The following is a 24,204-nucleotide window of genomic DNA, read 5'->3' as shown; positions in this document are numbered from 1 at the left end:
ATGAAGTTTTTTAAGTCTACCGAAAGAAACACGCTAAGTTCTAAGGAACCAACTGACATTGCTGAAAGAAGCTGAATTACGGGAAAAATTTAAACAAATGTTACCTGATAAAAGTCTGTCCTGAATGCCCTTGATTTTGCCCCCAAAATCAAGGAAAATGCATCTCCGAGAGTATGCATTTTCAAAATTTCCCGGGGGGGCATGCCCCCGGACCCCCCTAGGTATAGCGTGCCAAAGGCACGCTAGGGTGGGCCTTCGGCCCAAATACCCGCCTATCATTGCTAGATTCCCGCCTGCTAAAAACTTTACCTACATCCCTGGTAAGACGTGAACGAATGAATGATAGAATATAATGATGAAATTATTCATATATTTGATCTGCGGAAGTTAAGGTCATCACAGTCAAGGAAGCAAATGAAGCAGTCGCGAAAAAAGCCTGAAAAAATCCAAGCTCCTTTTTTCACGAGTGTAATTTAAGTAACGTTGACGTCTGGTTGTCATTCTGTGAGGACACCGAAAATAATAACCAATGTCACTTCAATCATAAATGGCAAGCCTTAAGTGTAATTCAAGAGTAAAAGTGACTGTATCTTTCATAATCTTTGTCATATATTGGTTCATGTGGCGACGTTTCCCTTTGTCATCAAATGAGTCCCAAGAGAGATTTTTTGTATGTTCTTGCCATGTAGTTATAAACAAACAAGAAATCTGAAAGTTTTATACATCCCATTTACTGGGAAGATGCATAATTTTTTCTCACTTCTCTCCAACCTTGCCCATACCCGTCCCAGATGTAACCCGCGTTCCCCTAGAAACAATTTCCGTACGAGGGATTAAACGATTGAGTGTAGCAAGGTAAAAGACTTCCTTTTGAATTTTTTCCTCTTTCGTTTTTCGTTTCAATTAGGAGTAGTAGTACATCACGATGATCCGACCTGCCAGCTGAAGGATCTACTTTTTGTTGACCCCAAATGGCTCTTCCATCGATTGGCATGCCTGGTGACAAGAAAGGCCACTAAAACCTCAGATGGCATACTCAAACGCGAGGAGCTGGAAAGGCTGCTCAGAGAAGCAAACGGAGAAGTCAAACTCCCCTCAGAGTTAATTCCTCAAATGATCAGGTGAACTTACTTTGACAGTTCTGAAATGTCGATCTCCTGACCTCGCTTGAACCCGCAAGATGCGTAAACAGCGAAAGAAAAGCCACACTTTAGCTGGTCGAACCTGTCAGGCGGCTGATATTCCAGTTGTTACATTTTTCCTTGTACTTCGTTTCTTTCTTAAAGTGGTCGAGAGGGAGTCTACCTCGAAACTGTTTTCCCGTTGCGTTGAGGATTGTGTATAGTTCGTTTTTATTCTTCAAATACTTTGAATAACTCAGATTTGCCCTGCCCTGCCCTGCCCACATCTCCCCTCCCCGCTTCTCCAGTGGAATGAGATTGGGAGAACTTGTTCGGTGTTTTTATGACAGGAATAGTAGAACTTTAAATACTTTAGCTGTTTTTAACTTCTCTCACAGCCAACCACAATTGAAGGAATATTCATCCGAACAAGTTGTTCTTTTTAAGAGAATCTGATTCTCTATTTTGTTTTAAGTTTGCCTGGGCAAAGAAGCCGTGACAAGGAAAATTTCGGAATGGTGATATCGGCCAACGAGTTTGCAATTTTAAGTTATAATTTCTTTTTACAATTTAATCATGAGATAACTGCAGTGTTTTTCTTTTTGCCTCAGACTTCTTCAACACTACTGCATTGCTTTGCCATTACGAGAGGACAAATACTTGTTTCCGTCCATGCTTAGTACCAAGCAACCCACGATGAAGATACCTAACGCGGGCTGCAGTGCTTTGGTTAAGAGGGTCTACACCATGGCTTATTTCCCTCCAAGTTTTTGGCCACGCCTTATTGCCCGAGTACAGACCTTCGTTGTGAACCTGTATGCAGATCACAAAGCGTCGGCTGAGATCCCGCGCGAACCACAGGTACAGCAATGGAATGAGGGTGTACACGTCCATTGGTCAGACGAAGCCTTTTTCGTTGTTTCGCATGGCCTGATCAGTCCTGATCCTGATTCTGTAATGATCTGTACACCAAACACAAAGCATGGAGCACGAATTCTTTCTCATGTGGTGGATCATGTGGATTCTTTGCTGGAGGAGTGGTTTCCGGACTTGTGGGGTAAGTACTTGTGGTCCTTCGTGTTCAAGTAGCATTTCATTTCTTGTTGCCAATATCAGAGCTTAGTCATGAGCCGCGCACTTGACAGAATAGAAACCTCTTACTAACCGTGCGCGAGGGCTGTACTGGGGAATACTGGCCCGAAGTCTTGGCAGTACAGGCCTCGCTGCGCTCGGTCCGTACAAAAACGACAGTCCTGAGCAAGTGAGGTTAGTAATTTATTTGTTATATGGCATCGTTTCTTTGAGCGATTGGACACTTCTGGTCGTTTCATTCAGACTAACTTCCGGCGCAGTTATAAAAGATATGAGGGAATTTCCCTATTTCTGAATGTAAAATCAATTCGCGAGCACTGCTGAGCATCGCTGAGTTAAACGATTTATAACACGAGTTTTAAAAGATTTATTTTTTGCTTAAAGAAAAGGTTTTCAAAGGCTCATAATATTTAAAATTTCCATAGCAAAAGATCGTGAATCATGAAATAAGCAGAGCTTGAAAATGTAGAGTTAACAACGTAAGAAAAAAACTACCTTCTCTTAAGTTGAGAGGAAAACAGTCAATCGTCGACGTCACTTTCCTTGAGGAGTAGGCGCTTTTTTTAAACTTTTTGTGTTTCGCTCAACTTGAATTTCCCGGGAGAGAGAATGTTTCCATGGTATTGGCCGAAAACCAACCAATCAGAGTGCTCCATGTAGCCTGGAAATTGCTTGCCATGTAATAATAGGATGTCGCATTCTGCTGATACTCTATGGTTACCGTCTAAGCCCCATGTCGTCCTAGATCTATTTTGATTCTTTACTATTAGAATAGCTTGTTCCTGTCCCCAAGTAGATTTCATTTACTTGAAGTACTTTAAATTTTGTGTTGCAATTTATTACTATTATTACTATGACTGTGGCCAACTAGAAAGCCTTGCAACTTTGGCCACCGCACACATATAAAATCAATTTTTTTGAAAATTAATCCTGGCTACTATACATTCCTTTAAAAAATAAAATAAAATATCTTACAGTCAACTTTATAGAGCGGGTTTTTATTCTTGTTGGCAGGTGGCCTAGATCCGCAAAACGGTGTTCCTCTGATAAAAATTCAGGCTGAGTGTCCTGTGTGCCAAGATGCCAATGCTCACACATTCGACCTTGAACCCATCTCTCGGAAAAACACAGAGGAATATGTCATGTGTCCCAACACGAAATTGTTGGTTTCCTTACGCCAGATAGCACCAGACATCGTAATGGAAGACGTGGCCGAACACCTCAGGATTGAGGAGGGCAAATTAATGCTCAAAATATCACGTAGTGCTTTGCTCGGCGATGGAGCCTTTGGGGCAGTGTACCGGGCCTCTTATAAGATGAAACCAGTTGCTGCCAAGGTTAGTGTTTAAGGAGCAGAACCCAGTTTCAGAGGCGTAGCTGAAAAACTATTCAGGTTGTGACTTAATCCCTCAAGCGGACACTTGTCGAAAAGGGAGGAGGACATTCTGTTTTTATATTAATCCAATTTCTCCGAAAAAGAGTATTCTCAAAGACAGCACACGAGCGGACTTCCCTGTAAAGTTTATCTTTCAAGGTTATTTTGTCTGAAGGAACAGAATATAAGAGCCGACTTGAAGCCTTTTGTAGTATCTCTGCCAGTGAGGTTATTTTTTTAAAGATTTTTTCCCAATCAACTGAATCATTTTAGTTTATTACGTTCATTCGTAATCAGCCTTCTCAAAACCGGCCGGTCGACGGCTCAATGAGCCGCCTCCTCAGAAGCTTGACTGTCTCCTTCCAGTCAGAAAATGTCAGACAACACACTTTTAGCTCGAACACGAAGTCACTGGAGATATTATAAAATCTTGAAAAAAGTTTGTTTGACGTACAAATTCGCGTCCGCAATATTTTTTCGCGTCGTGCACATGAAATGTTTATTTAACTAACATTCCAGTATTTCTTATCAGACTCCAAGCAAGTGTCAATTCCATATGTGCAATTTCGTCACTTTAAATCCCCCAGATTGCATTAAATTGCATCTGTGAATGTCTGAATTTAAAAAATTCCTTAAGGGAGCATACCCCCAGACCTCCCTAGAAGCTTGCGTCCTTTGCGCACTCACTTGGCTGCCTTTAGCACCAAACCGTCTTCACTTTCTTTATGACTTGTTCCCCAAAAAATATTTTGAGAAGGCTGCGTAATAATCAATTTATGTTCAATCACCTTCAGAATAACTCGTCAAAATTACATTGAATTTTGGTCAAGCTATGTTGTTGCTTTCTAGGTGTTTCATCCTGGAAGTGAGTACAATCCGTACCGTTTATTACGTCAAGAAGTCCTGTTTTTACGTAACTTGCATCATCCCAGTATTATTAGCATGGTTGGCGCATGCATGAAGCCAATGGCGTTGATTATGGAGCTGGCACCTCTGGGATCTCTAAGCACGTTGCTGAATAGTAGACAAGCGCTGGGAAGAGGAATTCAGCATAGAATTGCATTGCAGGTACAAGCCAAATAAGCCCAGTATGAGTAACGTCACGAAGTGTCCGTAACGCCTCTTGAGAATGAAACAAGACGTAGAAGATTTAGCGATAATCGTCGCAAAGTGATTCTCTATACCTGTTTTCCAAGGTCGCATCGACAGTAAGAATGACGCAAGCGCAATAATAACCATAACTTTAAACTTAACCCTATTGGGAAACTTTGTGTTGTCTTTTATTAAGCATGCACAGTAAAGGTGAAGGCACTGAACAAACAACCCAGGAGTACGCACAATCCAGCCATCAAACTGAAGCGAGCGTGAAAGTGTACTTGAAAGAAGACACGGGCTAGATTCACCTGTTAACGCCAGAAAAGCTTGCAACATCTGAGATGTTTTCGTAAACGGTTGGTCGGTAATGCACAAACCACACCAAAATTATCTGTGGGATGCCATTGATTTGCTTTTCAAAACACCCTCTTCCCTGCCTCCCCTCTGTATTAAACATCAAAATAGTTCACACTAGTCTGCGAAAAGGCAAAAAAGCCCATTCTCCATCAACAATCTCTTATTTTGGAATCGTTAACAGATTTTTATAACATTTCATGTAGCTGCCGGTAGAGTGCGACCTCTACTTGCGTAATCTCATAAATGAGTGGGTTCCATTTGACTTTAAACTTTTTTTTTCATTTCAGGTGGCGGAAGGGTTGTATTTTTTACACCGCAACATGATAGTGTATCGCGATTTAAAACCCCACAACATCCTCATCTTCTCTCTTTCCATTGTTAATTTGATCAACGCCAAAATTGCCGACTATGGCATTGCTCGTTACGCCACCGGCTGCGGTTTGACTGCCACCGAAGGTAGGTAATATGTTCTCTTGAATTATGTAGCAACTTAGTGCATGAAAACACTTTATTTTAAAAGACAAAAATCATCTATAAGACCCAGAAACATATAGTACTTTGCAATGGACAAATGACTGAATAGCTTTTACAGATCGTGTGGGTCATGGAGCTCTCGCTAGACGCATTGTTGTTAGCTTGCTACCGCTAAACCCGGAAAAAAAGTGGTTTTTCCTGCGAATAGACATTCGACGCAAGACTCGAAACTGAGCACGGATTGTCTACTTTGAAGAAAAGATGACAGTTTATTAATGTATCAATTGACAGGAACTCCAGGGTACCGAGCGCCAGAGGTTGCTAAGGGCGACGTGGCGTACAACACAGAAGTCGACATGTACTCCTTTGGAATGTTTCTTTATGAACTCGTCACCGGGGGAAAGGTACCATTTGAGGACCTCCGCTTTGGTCATGAATTGGACGCGGCAGTTATGAAAGGCAGAGCTCTGGATCCTATCTCGTCATGTAACTGCTCTCCTTGGCCAGATCTAGCTGATCTTATTGCTCACTGTCTTGAGCCGCAGCCAAACAGACGGGTTACAGCTGAAGAGGTATAACATTTTCTCTTCTAATACTAAGCAGTTGAACGAGGGCAAATCGTTTCCATATCAAAGTCAACTCGAGTCAGGAATCCGCTTCTCGTTTGACTGACAACTGTTGATACCAATATCTTTCAGTGCAACCCGTATCGTCCGAAATAGGAAAACCTGTAAGTCATTAATTGAATAAACTCATTTACACAGTGGTATTTTCAAAATTTGTATTCCTTTCCAAAACAATTACGGTAATGTTAACGAGGAATGATGTATTACATCCGAAAGAAAATTGGAGATTGTCGGTCTTTAAATTAAACAGGCTACTTTTAAGCAAGTGTTCCCTTATGAACGATCATAGTTCCGAAGAAACTTTCCGGAGCATTTCGTTCGTTCGTTCGTCCGTTCGTTCGACTGCTACTTTAGCGTTAATGCAACTGTACCTTTTGAAAAGTATTTTCAATATTGACTTTCTGCAGGCGTATTCTCGATTGTGCAATCCAGAACTGATCTGTCTCAAGCGTGAGATTGCTGTCTCCAAGGGACAGACTGTTGAGTGTATGACTGTCCGACACTTCAAAGAAGACAATACTCCACGTGTGGAAGTTTGGGTGGGCAGTGGTCAGGCAGATAACCTAAGCGCACAAGTTACCATCATCGATCTGTGTGACAAGGGAGTTGAGGTAAATGGTTTTTTTTATGAAAAAATAAATGAACCTAAATGAATCGTGGCGTGCGGGCTGAAAACCGACTTGATAAATTGGTCATCGTGTCAAAAGCAGGACTGAGTTTTGCGAAGAGTTTAGTAACTGTGCAAGGTGCATTTCTCTTCAAACTACCTCTCGCGCCAACAATGCCGACAGCTGCGCAGGCTACCGAAAAATTAGGAGCACGTCTTCTTAAGACTGTCCTCAACGGAGTTTTTTTCCTTCAGTTTAATTTTAAGGTTTTTGTGATCTTTTAACTCCGGAAAATTCCCGCCTGAAAAGAAACCGTCCGATTGAGGACACTTTTTGGGAGAGAGAAAATAGTGACGTCTCTTCCAAACACAATTTGAGGAAACACGATTAGAAAGTAATCAAGTGAAAAAGAGGTGTGTAGATTATTACACCCCTCAGTTTGACTTTTGTCAGCAGACTAGACAATCAAAAGACGAACTGTAAATTGTTCCCAAAAAGCTTGGCGTTGTAACTGAAACAATTTAGGGACATCGCTCTTTGCACTTCGTCGCTGTTTCTCACTCCACATCTCTTCTCGCTAATAATTAATCGAACATTTTGAAAGGACTAAGCCATAGTAAAATCCCGAAGTAGTGCCCTTGGAAGTGGTTAAGCAACTGCAAACAGTTTTTTTTAGAAGGAATCCTTTGCCAAGCAAAAATGAATGTCAACTAGGAAAAGAATTGGGGACTTACTGCACTTTAAGTAGTTTTTAACGTTTTTAACGTTTTGAAACTCAGTTGTAAAACGGAATAGGTTTGTTTGTATATGAACACGTTAAATTTTGTTTGTAAAGTTTTATTAATCCGTTTCGTCTTTCTTTTCTTCATAGGGGTGTACGGGCACATTTATCAGGGACCGAAGAGTGAAAAGTATTTTAGCAGTAGATAGTGACACTGTGCTCGCCGGTACCCTCTCTGGTACCCTGTGGGTTTTTGACGCTGCCAATCATAAATGTCAATTTTCTCAGGCCCAGCTGCCTCAAGGGATACTCTGTCTCACGCAATTCACAGACGAGCACATGGGAGTGGATTTGGTAATAGCAGGACTCGCTAACGGCCAACTCGCTGTATATGACGCTTACAGCGTAAAGAGAAAAGACGCGAAAGCCGAGTTGTTGGACTTGTGTCCCACCCCAGCGGACGGTGATACGCCCTGTGGCGAGTGTAATGTGTATCCTGTGGCATGCACTGCTGTTGGAAAGAAAAGGATATTTTGTGGTTGCGGTAATGAAGTAGTCGTGCTGCGAGTCAATGATCGCGGTAAATTGGAGATCGAGCGTCGGTGGAACGGAGAAGACAGAAACGAAGGCCTCGTTTTGAACATCGCAGTGACTTCAAACTTTGTGTGGACCTCAACTCGCAGTAGCCCTGTTATCGAATGTTGGGATTTTTGCAAGGCGAAGTTGGTTGGTCACGTGGATTGTATGGCAATACTCAAAGACAATGGTTACACTGAAGATTTGCGAGGAGCACGCGTTGTTAGCCTTCTCCTGTCAAACAAGACCCTTTGGGTAGGACTGGGCACTGGTCACATGATCCTCATTGATCCGTCGACACGTAAGCATTTGAGCGTAATTCGGCGCCACATGTCCGCAGTACGATGTCTTGTAGACACTCGTCGTCCAACTGAAGAAACCTCATTTGTGTTGTCAGGTGCTATGGGGTTTATTGCAAGGCCTGGCCACGGATCGACCAAGCAAACCAACAACACCTTTGGCCATGCACTTGTGTGGGAGGCTGAATTCGTTAAACAGGCCAAAGACCTGGAATGCCACATCAAGAAAAGGCGTGAACTTATTGAGAGCAGCTAGCGGAAAAAGTTGTCATAAAAATGGCATTGTTCACTTTGGTCATTGCCGGGGGATCATTGGTATTTACGATAGTTTTAGGCTATCTAGGTTCTTATTTCCACAAAAGGTATCTACTCTATGATATGTTATAACTTATTTTCTCTGATGAGGACGCTGATACCTTTATATTTCATAACCATGAAAAATACGCTTAAAGTGCAATTTGTTCCAGTCGCCTGAAATTTTGAAATTCATTTTCTAAAAGAAGAACCTGTTTAATTTCTTAGGCTAACCTGGTTCTTATGTAAGGGGGATTTTTTAGCCTAACAGGTTCTTATATGCAAGTGCTTACTGTATTTTGTGATCTGTGGTTGATATTAATGTCTTTGTCTTCGAATAAGTGATACTTTGATTCAATGGTTTTCCTCAAAAAAACGAAAGTGGACTGCACATGAAATTAAATATATGATCAATACTTAGCCTAGAGGTTTCAACAATCAAAAACGCAGAAAGAAATTCTTGTCTATTTTTCAACTCATAAAATCTGTACAACAATCTTTTTTATTATTCTTGCACGACAATATTTATACAATTTTTTCAGGTGATTCCATTTCTTTTACGTCGAAAGCATTTTTTCACGGTAAAATGAACTTGATAACTGGTGTAAATTGATAACTCATACTGTCATCAGTTTTAATAGCAGAAGAGTAACAGTAAGTTATCAAACAGTGCAAATGGTATAAAAATGTCTTATTCTTTTCTCGAACTTTCCAAAATGTAAAGTAAAGTATTCCAGAATTGGCAAAGTAAAGGAAACGCGATGTTTTCTTTTAGTGAGTATCTCAAAAATCACGTTTTTCTAAGAGAGAATTCGGGATGTGATCATGTTCGAGTCGTGTTTGGAAACAGAAACTTTCTATCAATGGGCAATTTGTTCTGTAAAATGGAACTTTTAGTCCATTTCATTTGACTGGCGAAGACGTCTCATAAAACATTGGAAATCATAAATTATTTTTAATAATGTAGAATTTTAGCTATGAGCAATACTGAAAGGCTGTAAGTCATGTTATCTTTTGTTGTGTCACAGTAGCGGTTGTATTATTAAAGTGTCATATCAAGACATTAAAGTCGTTTTTTGAGGGTTACATATTGTCCTTCCTTTTCCATAAATCCAATATTCCTTTTGGGGTTGAAAGTGCTTTCGGTTTATTGGGGTTTTTGTTTTCATAAAGGGGCCTTCTTCTCAAAGGGACCCCGAAAAAACAATGTACCTGTACCACAGGCAGCCCAAGCTCGGTCATGCGCTTTATTGACTTCACTTTACCTCTACGTACCGTTTGCCCTCCGATTGCACAGAAGAGATGAGGACAACTGTACGTAGAGGTAAGTAAAGTTTACTTCTACATTTACAGCTTATTTAAGCATTTATAATCTCAAAGTTAATTTTCCAATACAACGTCTATAAATCGTACATCGAGCTTGGGCTGCCTGTGCCTGTACCAAAAGTTGGCTAGTGAGTCATTTCAGATGCATTTCCGAAGAGAGTCTTCGTTTTCAACGCACCCCGGCAACTATGTGGAAAAATAAGTCCAGAAAAGTCTTGATAACAGCAAACGAACTAGTATTCGTGAAAATTAACAACAAATTTGATTCTGCGATACACGTTTCGATCGACCATCGATCAGTTGCAGATGGACGTCGCAATAGACGCTCTAGACAACGCAACAAATCGTTTCCAGTTGTTGCTCAAAGAGGCAGTTCATAACCGCTCGGAGAATCCCAGTCGTAACAGACAACCAAAAAAAACACGGAAACGGAAACTCTTTCATTTTCGAAACATGGTCTGCGTGGATTTTCTTCTGTTTCAGTTGACTGCTTTAATTTCGTGTCATTGTATCGCTTGCGTGCGCATTATTCCTTTAACTTTTTTCACTCAGCGTTGTAACTTTAACGATAATTTGGAATTCTATTTACATATAAGACTATAAGTTCAAATTCGCATTGTAAGGTCCACTTGCAACTGAAGATGATCGACGGTCCATGGAAACGTGTGGTTGCTTCCATTTTCTTTCTGAAGACACCCTGAAAAAAAAAAGCTCGTCAAACGGTCTGTGACAAAAACTCAGAACACAATTTCTTTTTTCCTATTGTTTGATTATAATTATTCGATAATAATAAAGCTAATCATTCAATAATTCAGGTGAATTATCGCAGGGTCTTCGTTTTCGACACACAGGCGATTGTAATTCAAGGATAAGAACAAAAATGTGTTGTGCTATATTTTTGTCTCGAGTGATCTTTGTTTTCCACATACCCGGAGTTTACGTTTCTTGAGTGATGAAAGGAGTGCAAAACAGTCAGTTTTTTTCCTGGACATACTTTTCAGGCAACAGGCGTTCGAATCCAGGATAATGTTGCTTCGAATTCTTGTCCATATTAAATAATGTAGTGGAGGAGGACAGGGGGGGCGGGAGCCCGGGAGAATAGGGGCGGGAGGGGTACGGGAGTCGCGAGACGAAATGGCGGGATGCGGAAGTTCTAAGAGGGCGGGAATCGGGAGGAAAATGCAAAACGCTTCTTGTTGTCATTTATTAATGCGTTACAATACTTAAAATAAACAAGAACGCAAAGGACATCTGACTTGCGTCTTTCGAGCAATCAAGCAAAAAAAATTCGCGCATGGGCTGAAAAACAGGCTTCCTTCCGGTGCAACAAAAAAAGCAAGGTGACACCAACACCAACCCAGTGAAGGGTAACACATCACGCATGCGCACAACCATTTCACCCAGTCAATAAGCAGCCATGGACAGCTGTGATTGTAAACCCTTTCACGATGGTTACATCATAGGTCATGAAATGTCAATCGGCTGTCGCGTAACTGCTGCAAGACGAGCAAAGCGACGCCACTTGATTATAAAAATGTCATCGAAGCCTATCTTAATAGGTCGTAATATTCTTCGTTTGCTCCTTATGACCGTGAATCAGAACGGACTAAAGATTTCACTACGTGGTGACATCGCTGCAAGTTCGTCATATCCTGCTTCCATATTTTAATGACTTAATGATCCCAACAAACTCCGGACTGATGGCTGAAAACGCGTTTCCGAGGACTAAAAATTCCGAAATTTCCCAGGGGGTCCCCAAGGGGACGGGAGCAGGATTGAAAAGGGCGGGAGCAGGGAGATAAAGGTACGGGAAGTGGGAGAGCAGGGTACAGGAAGCGGGGGACTTTGACCCCCTTGTCCTGCCCCACAATGTAGATATTTGAAGTGTGGGCAGAAGACGAACGAGGTTTACACCATACACCATCAAGTCTTCCTTGATAAGTTTCCTTGACAATTATGCACCTATCAATGTTAAGCCCCGCGAGGAGGGGGGGGGGGGGGGGGGGCAACACACGAGGTTTTGACTGTGAGGTCTGTTCCCAGGGTGGGGATTTTGATCGTATGACATATCCCCAGGGTGGCGAATTTGACATGGCCACCATCTTGCATAATGAGGCCTTGGAAATCAACCTTGTTCCCAAGGTTTTTCCACCCCCAAGTAGTGAGAGAAAGGTCCTGGGAACGAGGTCGCCTGAAAATAACTCTGCCATCTTGGAAAATACCCAGAAGGTGTTCGAATGAACTTCTCACATTCGTAAGAGGTGGCTGAACGAAAGATGAGTGGTACATACATTGCAAGGTCTAAAGGGTCACCTGGCTTTACTCACCCCAGGGTGGGGGCTTTTGATACTTTTGGCCAATTATGTTGTTGCGGGGGTGGGGAATTGACTCAAAAAGGAAAAATAAACTGCCACGTAGAAGACGAACAAGTGTTCCTTAGCAAGTGTAGCCTGTGCCAGCAACACTTGTTATTCAGTTAAAAATAATAATGTTCTAGTCCCTAGTTCACTCCAACTTGCCTTGTTTTAGCTGCCATTTTGGATATTTTCACAGCAATGAGCATGATACTGGGAACTAAACACTAAAAGTGCTAATAATGTTGAACAGATTTAAGATCTTTGGAAAACTCACCACAAAGACAAAGGGTAAGAGAAACACTTCAGTAGCCAAAATTCTTTCAAAACAAAATCAGACTCTAGATACTTTTAACTGAAGTTTCGGTATTCTCTATTATCTCTATTATCCCCATAATACACTTTGTTTGCCTCCCAAATTTTGCATAAACCATTGTTTTCAAATGCAGTCTAAAATCAAGGATAAAAATCTGAAAACTGCAATTTCAAAGTGGTCATTGCAGCTACTGCTGAACTATCTCCCAATATTATATGGCAAGCAATTTCTCAGGCAAAATGGAGCACTCTGATTGGCTGGTTTTTGGTCGGGATTTTTACTGTACAGACGATCACCACGTTAACGGTCTGTTTCCATATTCTCCTTTTACCTGGATAATTCAAGTTGAGCAGAACACAAAAACTTCTTATAAAGTGGGTTTTAATTTTTTCATCACAATAGTACAATTATAGCCAGCTGAATTTAATTTTAAACGTTAAAAGTCAGTGTTTCAAGTTTGCTGATGGAAGAGGAAGATTACCAATATTCACCAAGTGTATGATTGATCCAAAAAACTAGGCCATATAATAAACAACTTACTAACCTCACCGTACTGGGAAATATTGGCCCTCTGTCGTTTTTGTACTGAACTTGTTGCGTTTGGTTTACACGTGGTCCATACTCCCACGAACTTGGGCCAATATTCTCAGGTACAGCCCTCATGCCTGGTTAGCAAGAGGTTATAATACCTGATACAGCTACATTTCATACCCTTCTTGGCTCTGTGATACTACATCATCATAATCAATACTAAATTTCATGTCACAAATAAGAGTACTTATACAACTAACTTCAATCACTCTTTCACCAGAACATTCTCCCTACAATAAAACTACGAGGTTAGTGGTGCCTCAACTATTTACAAAGGTTTGGTGTGGGATTTTATCTACAATCCTTGCATAACCTCTTTGAGCAAGTGGTTGCATTAGTTCCTCAATACCATGTTTAAATTCACCACAACCACTGCATCGCCTTTGGGCTGTCAAGAGGTCTGAAATGAGTTTATTGAAAGTCCTGACTCTTTTCAGGCAAATAACATTATCTTCAAAAGGAGGACATTTCAAGACCACAAAACGTTTGATTTCAACAAGTTTTTTGTTCTCTTATGTTAAACGATTCTCCATGGATTTCCGTTTTTACCCGTGTATAAGTCGACCTTTTATGATCTCAAAAGAACCTCCAAAAATTGCTCTCGCCTTATAAATGGGTCAAAGATTTAACTCAAGGACAAAATGCCTGCATATACAGCAACTGCTGAACCACAAAACTATTAAGCCTGTGAGGCCCTGATTTTTTTGTATCCACAGTTCCAGAAATCGAAGAATACAAGATTAGTATCCCATGAACATTTAACAAAGAAATTAAGAAATTGCTTTATTTTTTGCCACCAAAAATGGGGGGTCAACTTATACACGGGTACTGTAAATACCGTATTAGGCTCTTAATGTTTCAAAAACTGACAAACAAACATTTGAGGTGATGTCCCTTGATCCCAGTTGTTGAAATATATGAGAGCTATCAAGTCACAATACATGGCCTCAATTAGCTGTGTATAATGACATTGTTTGCCCAGTATAAAAAGCTATCAATAAAGATGCAAAACACCTTGACAAATACTTAACCTTAACAATAAGGCATTCATTCAAGATTGCAGACATTGGATAATAGCTTAATAACAGGATGAAATTCTTATTTATATTATTTTTGAACAGCCATGGTTTGGTTAACATGACAATTCTACCAACCACCAGCAGTCCAGATAACAATACAAATTATGTAATTAGAAAAAAAAAGATTTTCAATTCCGGATAGTGAGAAAGGGGAGTTAATAAGTGAACTTAACATGCAAAGCACCAATGCAACTTTCTGAGAACCTTGCAGATAAGAGCAGTTTTCAACTGACTGTCGAAAGTAATTAAGTGATTGCCATCTCTACGGTTAATGACTGGTTTTAAAATCTTGCACAAGTTTATTAACCAATGGGAAGGAAAACCAAAACTAATAATTTGAAACTCACATGCATGATTTGGGCTTTGAGCAAGTTACATGGAATTGCTACAAATTTTGATTGGTTCATTACAATGCTTGCACATGCTGTGATTGGTTGAAGTAATTACTTTGGTTTTGTTTTACGACACTCAACTGAAAACTGCTCTAAACCCAATGACAAGAAGATATGATAATATCTCCCAGACTGTTCATTTACTTAAATCTTAAATGTGATATGAATGATATGTCACCCAGTTAGATTGAAGATGTTTGGGTCTATCCTTGTGACTAGATGAAAAAAGTGACTTGAACACTTTGCTTGCTTTGGGATCTTCAGCCACAGTCTTGTTTTTTGACAGTTCTGGAATTTTTCCCTTTGAAGAACTTGCTCCAGATACCTTTCCACCAATTGCCACAGCACTACTTGATGAGGGCACATGTTCTGTTTTTGCTCGCTTGGCTGGCTTTTCAGGCCCATCTTTGGAACTCGCATCATTTGAACTGTTGTTCAATGAAGATGCACCATTTGTTGATGTTGCAGTCACAGACATCTTTGTCTTCTTTGCTTTCTTTTCCATTTTCGTTTTCTGACGTCTTTCTTCCATCTTTGCCCTCATAGCACTGACCTCCTCTTCATTTCCATTGATAACAACTAAGTCATCACTGGAGAATGGTTTTCCACAATTATTGCAGACAGTTGAAGGAACCTCCTTTAGTGCTCTCTCAGAAAAAACACAGCCACAATTCCAAATAAAGCAAAATTTGTACCGTCCATTCATCTCAATCCCAACAACTGGGCAGATAAAACGAGATGCTTGGAAATCCAAATAGCTGTCCGCATGTTCCATGGACTTCTGTTCAAAGGCTGGGTTGTTAGTTAGTTTCAATTCTTTTACATCCTTAAGACTTCTGATGTGACTGGCAATATCTGTTGTCACAGAAGACTTGTCAATCAGGTATTCGAGAACTGCCTCTTTGTTGTACAAGTTTCCCAGCTCGCAACACACGATAGGTGTTCTTAACTCAGCCTCGCTCAGAGCACAGTGGAACCACTTTGCGTTCAATTCATAGTTTTTGTCGACTTGTTCGGGTTTCTTCTTCATCCGCACAAGTTCATCTCGTTTTGGGATTGTACCACCATCACACCCCATGGTTTGACCAGTTGTCTAGCTTCTCGAAGAAAGACACTACACACAACTCAAGCAACAATATGGCGTCAAAAGAAATGACGCAGAATCCATGAATCCCTGCGGTCACGACACAAAGACGCGGCTACCAAGCTAACAAATAAAAAAAAGATGGACGCCTGTCAGGGTGTTGAAAGGGAACTTGAAAGACTCGCCAAAAAATACAGCAATATCAAGGAACACACGGACTCCTCGCTAACAGAATTGATCAATCAAATTGCTAACATTCAGCAGGACTTGGTTAACGGTAGGACTCTAATTCAGTTCTCTGGTTTCAGTGTAATCAATCATAAGGCATAATTATAAGGTTGTCTTGCACTCTTAAGAAACATTAATTTTTCACACAAAGTTTGTTTGAATGGCTCGGATTCAATGACTTATCCGAGTGCGATTTGTCAGGGCTTCTCTTCTGCAAAACGTGCAGTTCAGAAAAGCCGAACACGTTAAATTATTAAACTAAAGCATTTGGAAGAGCTTGAGACCATTGGGGGAGTTCAATAACAGTTACACGTACCCAGGGTGCCAGATGAACGTTTTTCAAAGGTCCCAGAGAGTGCTACGTGAGTTGGAGGCAATGACCGAGAACTGAGAAAAAATACCTCTCGTGGCACGAACCCAGAGCATCAGATCCATGTGGGAAGTCAGTTCAGATTTCTCGTCAAACCAGGTTTCACCTGTCATGATCAAGATGAACTTCTCACACAATGCACACACTGAAGTTCATCACAGAACATTCCTGAAGTTTGTCATTACATTATGTGCACACTCTATTTATAATTTTGGAGCAATTTAAACAACATTGTATTGATTTTACAGTAGGTTGCACGAAGTTTGATTTATTTCAACAGAATTTGTTTTCCGAAGTGCAAAACTTTATTGCGAACGTATTTTAATGCAGACCATTACCTAAAGTGCAGTGTGGAACACTTCAAAATGCAAGAACATCTCCTTACCATGTTTTCTCAGTAAGTCCTCTGTTCCTGTTGGCAAGCTCAACTTTTTCTCTTAAATTTTAAATAAGTTAATTTCCTTTTAAGATGGCTGTCAAACAAGCTTGACAGCTCTCTCTATATCTCATAGGGGAAATTGATAAGCAAAATTAATTTAACTACGATTAAAATAGGTCTTTACACGTTGTCAATGCTGTTATTCTGTATACAAAGGCACTGAAGCAGCACATGGACTGTGCTTCCTCGTCCTGTCAAAAAGTTCAGCTTCTCTTGAAGTGGCTTTGTTTTCCGAATTCAAAAGAATACCTCTTCGGCCAAAATCACACAAGGCATTCAATTTATCCAATCAGAAACTTTCTCAAATGTAATGTCCAGTCAGCAAACAAATTCAATTTTTGAACTGATTTCCCACTTGGAACTGAGGTTCTGAGCTTGTGCCACCACAGGCAGGCTCTTAACCAGGGGGGCCATCCAGCCGACCAATGGACGGCTTCTTTTCAGGGGAAAATGGATACAAATAATTACATGAATTTAAAGTAAAACGGGGATTTTGTCATGTTCGAACCAAAAATCACTTGATTCAAGTGATTCAGAAAATGCTTTACACACCAACTCACCAGCACCTTATTTCTACGTTAGTTTCCTTTGGTACGTGTAACTTCATGGGTGAACATTTTGGGCATTATTTTTCCCTTTATGTTTGTGTTGGGCATAACATCTGTTACTGAACTGATTTCACCAAAAGGTACATGTAGATCATGTAACCAAAAGAAGCGTGATGTTCATACTGTGAAGTGCTTGTTCGTGGCTCCATGTACATGTACTATCTCATACTCGTATTTACTTGCTCCCAGCCTCCAACTTCCTCTAAGAATCCTCTAAGGCCACCAAGATCAAGGTCGAACAAATGTTGGAAGAAAAGACATGCATAAAATTGTTAACACAACTGATGCGTTTAGTGGGCAAAAGCAAGTACAGTTTCAATCCGGTTTTTTTTTTTTCGCAAGAAAACAATGCATTTAACTTTCGAGTTTGATTGATGTGTTTATGGGCTGAAAATCGTGGGAAAGGCACCTAAGATGCTTAAAATGTTAAAAATTTCCTGGGGGATCATGCCCTCAGACCCCCCAAAGGCCCCATGTTAGTTGCTGTCTAAAAGGCTGCCCAGAGGTATTTTTTTCAGTCTGTGGTCTTTGCCTTCAACATGAGTAGCGTTGTCTCTGACCATGGAAAAAAATCTCTGGCACCCAGGTTAACCGTAAGTTACACAGGGCATGCACAATAATTATTATAGAATAATAGGCCACATTTTAAGTGTTTCAACCGAATTGGCACAGTGGCTAGTCAGTGGGAATGTCAAGGAGATATCAGTCATACAAAAGAAATGTCAAATTTGTCAAATTTCAACTTACGTACATTTTCTCAACTGATATAACACCTAATACGCTGAAATTTTGCAAAGTTACTAAAGTAAAGGTGCTCTTTGTATTTCTGGTATCAGTTTTTCATTCAGTTCAATTTTAACTCATTTAAATCTGTTGCTGCCATTTTGGAGAAGGTGTCTTCACAGAACATTTAAAAAAAACCAGTTTCTAAAATCTGGGTTCTATTAGGGTTGTACATGTAATGTTTAATTAATGATAATTATTATTAGCCCAAGTCCAATGTCCAGAGTTTGTGTTTCCTGCTGATTTGAGATGTTATCCAAATTAAAAGAGGATTTGGACAGTGGGTTGGTGTTTGACTGGAGGGCGACTGTCTAAAATGTGGGGTATCTAGGCACTTTGATATTATTTAATTCTAAATTGCAGCAAGTAAAGATGGTGAAGTGCCACCATTGCAGTTGCATCTCCTGAATCAGTCATGTCGGAAGGTGAAAGATACAGTGTCTAAAGTAGCAACAGAACACAAAGAATTGCATGGAGGAATTTCAAAGATTGGAAAAGCTATTGATAGAGTGAGTGTCTTAATATTATTTTAATCTGGACAAACAAAGGAATGCTGTTTTCATGAACATGACCTCTTCAATGTTGCAGTGCTGTACTACATGATTGAGCTTTGTTTTTTTTTTTTGTAAAAGACCTGAACCAAATAAATTTCAATATATTTAAAGTATGTAATGATCACTTTCTTTTAGGGTTTTTTAAGGTCTGAAATAAACAGAACAGATTTTTAGAATCACAAAATGATGGTAGGCAAGCCAGTGGGCTATGGATAGGTGCAGCCAAAGAGATGAAGTAGTGATTACCCAGAAGAGGTCCTGCGGTTGGGGAGGAAATGCAAACCTGAGTGCTCCCTATTTAAAGATTAATACCCAAACCATTACATGTTTATGTAGACTGTGCTTGTGCCCTCAACCCTCATTGTGGATCACAGATGGAATGCAGGGTTTTTGCTAAGAGCTGTTGGCTGGCAAAAATCACTGGCTATTTTTCTTGAATTTATCACCTACTTCAATTAAGAAATTCTCTCAAGTTTTACAAATTAATAACATGACCAATATTACAACTTTGTTTGTGTTTGTCTGTTATTTGATGTTTAGAGGGTCTTTTGTGAAGTGCTGTTAAGTTCATGGTTTGAACTGAGGGGGTCACATATCAGATTTTTTCAATAAAGAATTTCATATTAATTTTTTTAATGCAGAATTTTGTGGTAGACAACACCACCTGTAGCCAACCTGGAGTTTTTGATGGTGAGAATGCAACCCTGTTAAATGAAGTTGTATGTGAACATCTACTTAGACAAGGGAGACTGGATATTGCTGAACAAATGACAAAGGTAAGTAAACCAGTTTTTTTGGGCTGTGATTTTTTAATTCAATTTTTAGTAGGGATTTTTTCTATGCAAATCATGTTTAATTTGGTTAAGTCAAACCACTTAAAATATTTTAATCTGAAAGAACGTACTTATGATTTATGAGTTATTAGGGAACTTCAGCAAGGATGACAACAGCTAAAGGAACATCATTTTAAAATATAAATTTGCATTGATTATTGAAATCAATTCCCAGTTATTCCAAGTCGTTCAGCACGGAAATTTTACCACATTCATCTGAATTATATGCATATAGCGTAAACCTCAAATTTCGTCAATTCACGTCGCTGTCAGAATGAGAAAAGATCAGTTCTGAGTGTACCAAAATATAAAATGCACATTCAGGACGTGCAGAATCATTAGTTTTGTTCCTTAAACCTTTTGTTGTGGGGCATTTTCGTAGCTGTGGTTCTCATCCTTGTTTAAGGATGGTGCCTACTATTGTTATTGCGCATACATGTACGTTCTGCGCATCTCGAGATACTCGGATTTCCTATCAGTGATACTTACTAATACAGGGATATTCTTGCGCGGTTTAAAACTATGCGGAGAAAACTTGTAGATCTTGGTATCCAAAAGGAAAATTGGGGGTAACCATGCATTTTTCAGAGATAACTAAGCTTCAGTTTGAGAAAGAACCCCATAAATTGCTTTGTATTTTAAAGCTTTTTACAAATATTGTTCATGAATTATCTTTGAAAAATGCGTGGTTAACCCCAATTTTCTTTTTGGATTTCAATAACACTTGTTAAGATCTACATTTCCTGCATAATCACACACCGAGGCAAAAATATCTTAAGTTTAATTAGTAGGCACCGTCCTCAACAACGTCTCAGTCCATGATGTCCCCTTTAAGGGCCCACAGACAGATTTTTCGCGCATTGCTAAGGAAGTGAAATGTTACTTCCAGTTAATGCCTTTTTTATATCATGAGCTGACAAGAAAACCCACTCACAAGCAAAAGTCACCATACGAACTTTTGTTTGCATCGAAGGTTTTTCCTCGCCCTTCCTCACGCTCGTTTTCAGATCAACTGCGCATGCGTAAACGAACTGACTTCCGGTTTTGAGAAAAAGCTAAAATTATTTCTGGCAGTCTTTAAATTGAATTAATTTTTTTTACATGGCACGTTTCACCCCCAAATACAGAATATAGCCGAGCATTGATTTTTTCAAATCATCCTTTTTGAAAAAGTTATGCGTATTTCAGTATGGTTTATGTCTTTAAAAAGAACATATTTCAAAATAAAAAAAAAACCATGCTTAGCTGGATGCAAAAGCTAATACAAATTATCAAACCATCGATTAAATACCCAAATTGCATAGCACAAAGACAAATTTAGAGTTTTCTTTTGTTGGTCATGTGACCATGAGAGTGGCATGATGACGTCATATTTAAGGTCATTGGCTTACAAAAGTTGGAAACTGACCAAAATAATGCCAAATTCTCTCAAATTACTTAACCATTACATCCTTAGCAACGCACCCCAAAAAATACGTCAGTGGGCCCTTAACCATTTCCCTCCTGAGAGTGAGGCTTATAGTTTTTACTCTGTCCAATGGCAGACCATTTTACTCGTCAGTGGGACCAACTTCATGGATGAAGGGGTTAAGCTCTCTATCAGTAATTGCGTTGACGAAGGAGACACTACCTAATTGAGTGGTTGGGTTTCCTGTGTGTTCTTTGTCAGCCTGTGCATGTTCCAAGCACGGTAAATTGAGAAAAGAGGTTGTTGGTCAGTTCCAAATCTGCGCCATCTTGAAACATTACAATAGCATCCGACATGCTGTTGAATAATTATTTTGGAGAAATTGGGGAAAAATCTGAGGCATTTCCGATCAACACAAAACTTGGTCGCTGGCCAGTTTTTATCGGAATCGGTTGAAATGTTCCAAGCACGGTGTTCTTCTCTGATTTGCCGAAGATCGCCGAAGATCGCCTTCAAGCGAGACCAAAATAGCGTCCATGCAGGAGGGTGAAAAACAGGGAATTTTTGTAGAAGTCTCAGAAAAAATTATAGAGAGAGCTTCTTTAGAGCCAAGCAAAAACATCCAACTGGTTTTTATGGCAATTGTGAAGGGTATTTATGTCGAATAAAGGTTTGTGTTTCAGTTGTTGTGCCATCATGTTAGTATTCCATGTGGTGTGATCAAACCAATCAACTCCCCATAACTCAGTCTAGGAGTAAAAGATGGGAACCAATACAGGTGCCCAAGGCCCCAAGGCGACGCACTAAAATCCCACAATTACTGATAGTAATTATTGCAAATAATGAAAATCATGCAAAAACTCACACCAGTCACTTCATGTTGTGTTTTTCTCCCTTCAGGAAGCCAACCTTCAATTAAGTGATTCCAGAAAAGAACCTTTCACTGAACTAAATAGAATCCTAGAGGCCTGCAGAGAAAGAAACCTTGACCCAGCACTTCAGTAAGGACAGCATTTGGGGTGTAACCACAAGAGTGTCTTTTTTATCATTTTTTCCAATCGTGGTGGTATTTTGAGCAGTAGATAACAAATAACTTCTTCAAAGAGTTTGGGAGATACAAACGTATGCAAAAAATTAATGAAGCAAATTTCATAGATGGTGGTTTAGCTTTTTTTTCTCGTTCTTATTTCATCCTGTACATCACCCTGTGCCCTCTTTTGTGGGCAGTCAGCAACAACTGAAATATTACTTTCAATGTACATTGCTGTGTATGCATCAGTTGTTGCGAGTGCAAAAATGAGTGCAACAAGGGTTATTTCTTTATGTATATAGTACATGTGTACAACCCTCTTTGGTCAATTCCTTTTCTTATTGCCTACAGTATGCAGTAGTTGGACAGTGCAGTTGTGTTTGTGTACTTGCCAAATTTCCAATCCTCTACTTTGATTCCATCCTAGTGGAAATACATGTACTGCTTAAAAGGGTGTGATTGTACCTGCCAGAAAGCCAAAATTTGAAATTTTACGAGGACTCATGTGGTCGCACCCTAAAAAGCTCGCACATTTTGTGATGGGCATCATCACTGCTATCCTTAAGAGATACATTGTAAGCGAGTTAATCATCATAAATTTGACTTAGAACAATGCTATTTTTGCAAATACAATACATGTACATGTACTTCTTTTGGTACTATTGTTAAACCCATTGACAGATGGGTTAAACATGATAGCCCCCTCTCCCAAACAAAGGGCCCTTCAAACTTCAAGACAAGAAAAAAGATTCATTGATCAGATTACCGGTATTGAAATAGCATTACTTGTCACCACACCTGTGATGAATGTACAATGTGTTTTTTTTACCATCCAGATGGGCACAAGGAAGGCACGAAGAACTTAAGCTCAGGGGGAGCTCTTTAGAATTTAGACTTCATAAATTAAAGTTTCTTGATCTTCTGAAAGAGGGACGTCACAAGGATGCCCTGGTGTATTCTAGGAATTTTGCTGGATTTGCTCCTGATCACACTAAAGGTTCAACTAAAAATAATTTGTACCTTCAGTACTATTGTGCATATACATGTACATGTATGATAGCTGTAAGCCAACAAACTATTCTTATTCTGTTGTTTTGTGGGTGCCATCAATGGTTTTCTGTAACTCACATAACTTAGGCTGTGCAGTGCCCATGCAAGGCCCTTAAACTAGATCCCAAATCACCTTGGAATACGCCACTTTTCTATTATTGAGCACCTGTAGGACCACCATGGAGGTGGTTGTGAGCTTGAACTTCAACCTGGACCAGCACTCATGGTCTTTGAAGAACTAAGGAAAAAAAGACAAGGTCTCCCTAATTCCTTGTCTAGGATTGTAGGTTTTATTGTATAGTAGTTAACTGACTCACCTTGCTCCAAGGAGTGAGAGATCGTCTGGTGGCAGCACTTTGGCAATTGGGTTAGTTTTTATTCTGCTAAATAAGAGGCTATAATAATGCCTTTGGTTTTTTGTGCACTAAAGAGTGCAGGGCAAGTTCCACTATCTAAATGAATGATAACCGTTTTTCCTTCTTAAGAAATTTAGTGATATAAGACATGCTTTGTTTTACTGTTTAACAGATGTGCAGCAGCTGATGGCATGCCTCTTATACAGCCAGATTGGATTAGAAAATTCGCCATATGCCTCATTGCTAGACCCAATACATTGGGTGGACATATGTGATGTATTTGCTAGGGATGCCTGTGGGCTGTTAGGTCTATCCTTGGAGAGTCCTCTTCAAGTCTGCATCACAGCTGGCTGTGTTGCTTTGCCATCACTTCTCCAAATTAGACAGGTGATGCAGCAGCGGCAGGTGTCTAGTGTTTGGACATCAAAAGATGAACTTCCGGTAAGTAAATTTCATAATTCGTTTCAGTGGCAGATCTGCATGTAGGAATATTGTAGGGGGGTGAATTGAAAGAATCGAATTATGTACTCTGACAAAAGTCCAGATAGTTTAGGCTGCCATTTCGACTTGGTTAATGTTTTGCATTAATGTTCACATCTGGTGAATAGTATCTGTTCCAGCAGAAATAAAAATACAATAAAAAGCAGACAAATAGAAAAAAAGGAGCCAAAATGGGGGATGGCTAGCCTCCCTATTTGCCCCCACTGGATCCACCCCTGCATTTGATGGCAGAGTACATATGTTGTAATACGATTTGTTCCTTTG

At 39.9% G+C, this 24,204-nt stretch overlaps 3 protein-coding genes across 4 annotated transcripts in view; 2 read left to right on the top strand and 1 right to left on the bottom strand.

The window, feature by feature from the left end:
- Nucleotides 1-9,723, top strand: part of LOC138007284 (leucine-rich repeat serine/threonine-protein kinase 2-like) — a 33,776-nt gene extending 24,053 nt beyond the window's left edge. For both annotated transcript variants that reach the window (XM_068854097.1, XM_068854098.1), the window contains exons 8-15: nucleotides 908-1,121; nucleotides 1,733-2,178; nucleotides 3,228-3,550; nucleotides 4,438-4,656; nucleotides 5,328-5,496; nucleotides 5,806-6,086; nucleotides 6,548-6,751; nucleotides 7,620-9,723. In XM_068854097.1, the coding sequence (XP_068710198.1) occupies nucleotides 908-1,121; nucleotides 1,733-2,178; nucleotides 3,228-3,550; nucleotides 4,438-4,656; nucleotides 5,328-5,496; nucleotides 5,806-6,086; nucleotides 6,548-6,751; nucleotides 7,620-8,600 (2,837 nt within the window). In that variant the 3' untranslated portion in view covers nucleotides 8,601-9,723. The remainder of the gene's footprint in view (nucleotides 1-907; nucleotides 1,122-1,732; nucleotides 2,179-3,227; nucleotides 3,551-4,437; nucleotides 4,657-5,327; nucleotides 5,497-5,805; nucleotides 6,087-6,547; nucleotides 6,752-7,619) is intronic.
- Nucleotides 9,724-12,998: 3,275 nt separating this feature from the next.
- Nucleotides 12,999-15,860, bottom strand: LOC138007283 (replication termination factor 2-like). The gene has a single exon (XM_068854095.1). It carries the CDS (start codon nucleotides 15,772-15,774, stop codon nucleotides 14,848-14,850), a length of 927 nt encoding a protein of 308 aa, XP_068710196.1. The 5' UTR covers nucleotides 15,775-15,860; the 3' UTR covers nucleotides 12,999-14,847.
- Nucleotides 15,861-15,900: 40 nt separating this feature from the next.
- LOC138007282 (E3 ubiquitin-protein ligase RMND5A-like) overlaps nucleotides 15,901-24,204 on the top strand; it is a 16,389-nt gene continuing 8,085 nt past the window's right edge. Inside the window, exons 1-6 of the mRNA XM_068854094.1 lie at nucleotides 15,901-16,057; nucleotides 18,572-18,717; nucleotides 19,404-19,538; nucleotides 21,904-22,004; nucleotides 22,870-23,030; nucleotides 23,612-23,880. Of these exons, the coding sequence (XP_068710195.1) occupies nucleotides 15,922-16,057; nucleotides 18,572-18,717; nucleotides 19,404-19,538; nucleotides 21,904-22,004; nucleotides 22,870-23,030; nucleotides 23,612-23,880 (948 nt within the window). The 5' untranslated portion in view covers nucleotides 15,901-15,921. The remainder of the gene's footprint in view (nucleotides 16,058-18,571; nucleotides 18,718-19,403; nucleotides 19,539-21,903; nucleotides 22,005-22,869; nucleotides 23,031-23,611; nucleotides 23,881-24,204) is intronic.

This window comes from Montipora foliosa, chromosome 6 (assembly GCF_036669935.1).
Source record: "Montipora foliosa isolate CH-2021 chromosome 6, ASM3666993v2, whole genome shotgun sequence".
Classification (NCBI taxonomy): Eukaryota; Metazoa; Cnidaria; class Anthozoa; order Scleractinia; family Acroporidae; genus Montipora; species Montipora foliosa.
Note: the sequence above shows the minus strand (reverse complement) of the source record. Positions and strands in the feature narration are given on the sequence as shown.

Bases quoted from the DNA above. Each gene is read 5' to 3' on its own strand.
- LOC138007283 (XM_068854095.1), bottom strand. From the start codon at position 15,774: ATGGGGTGTGATGGTGGTACAATCCCAAAACGAGATGAACTTGTGCGG.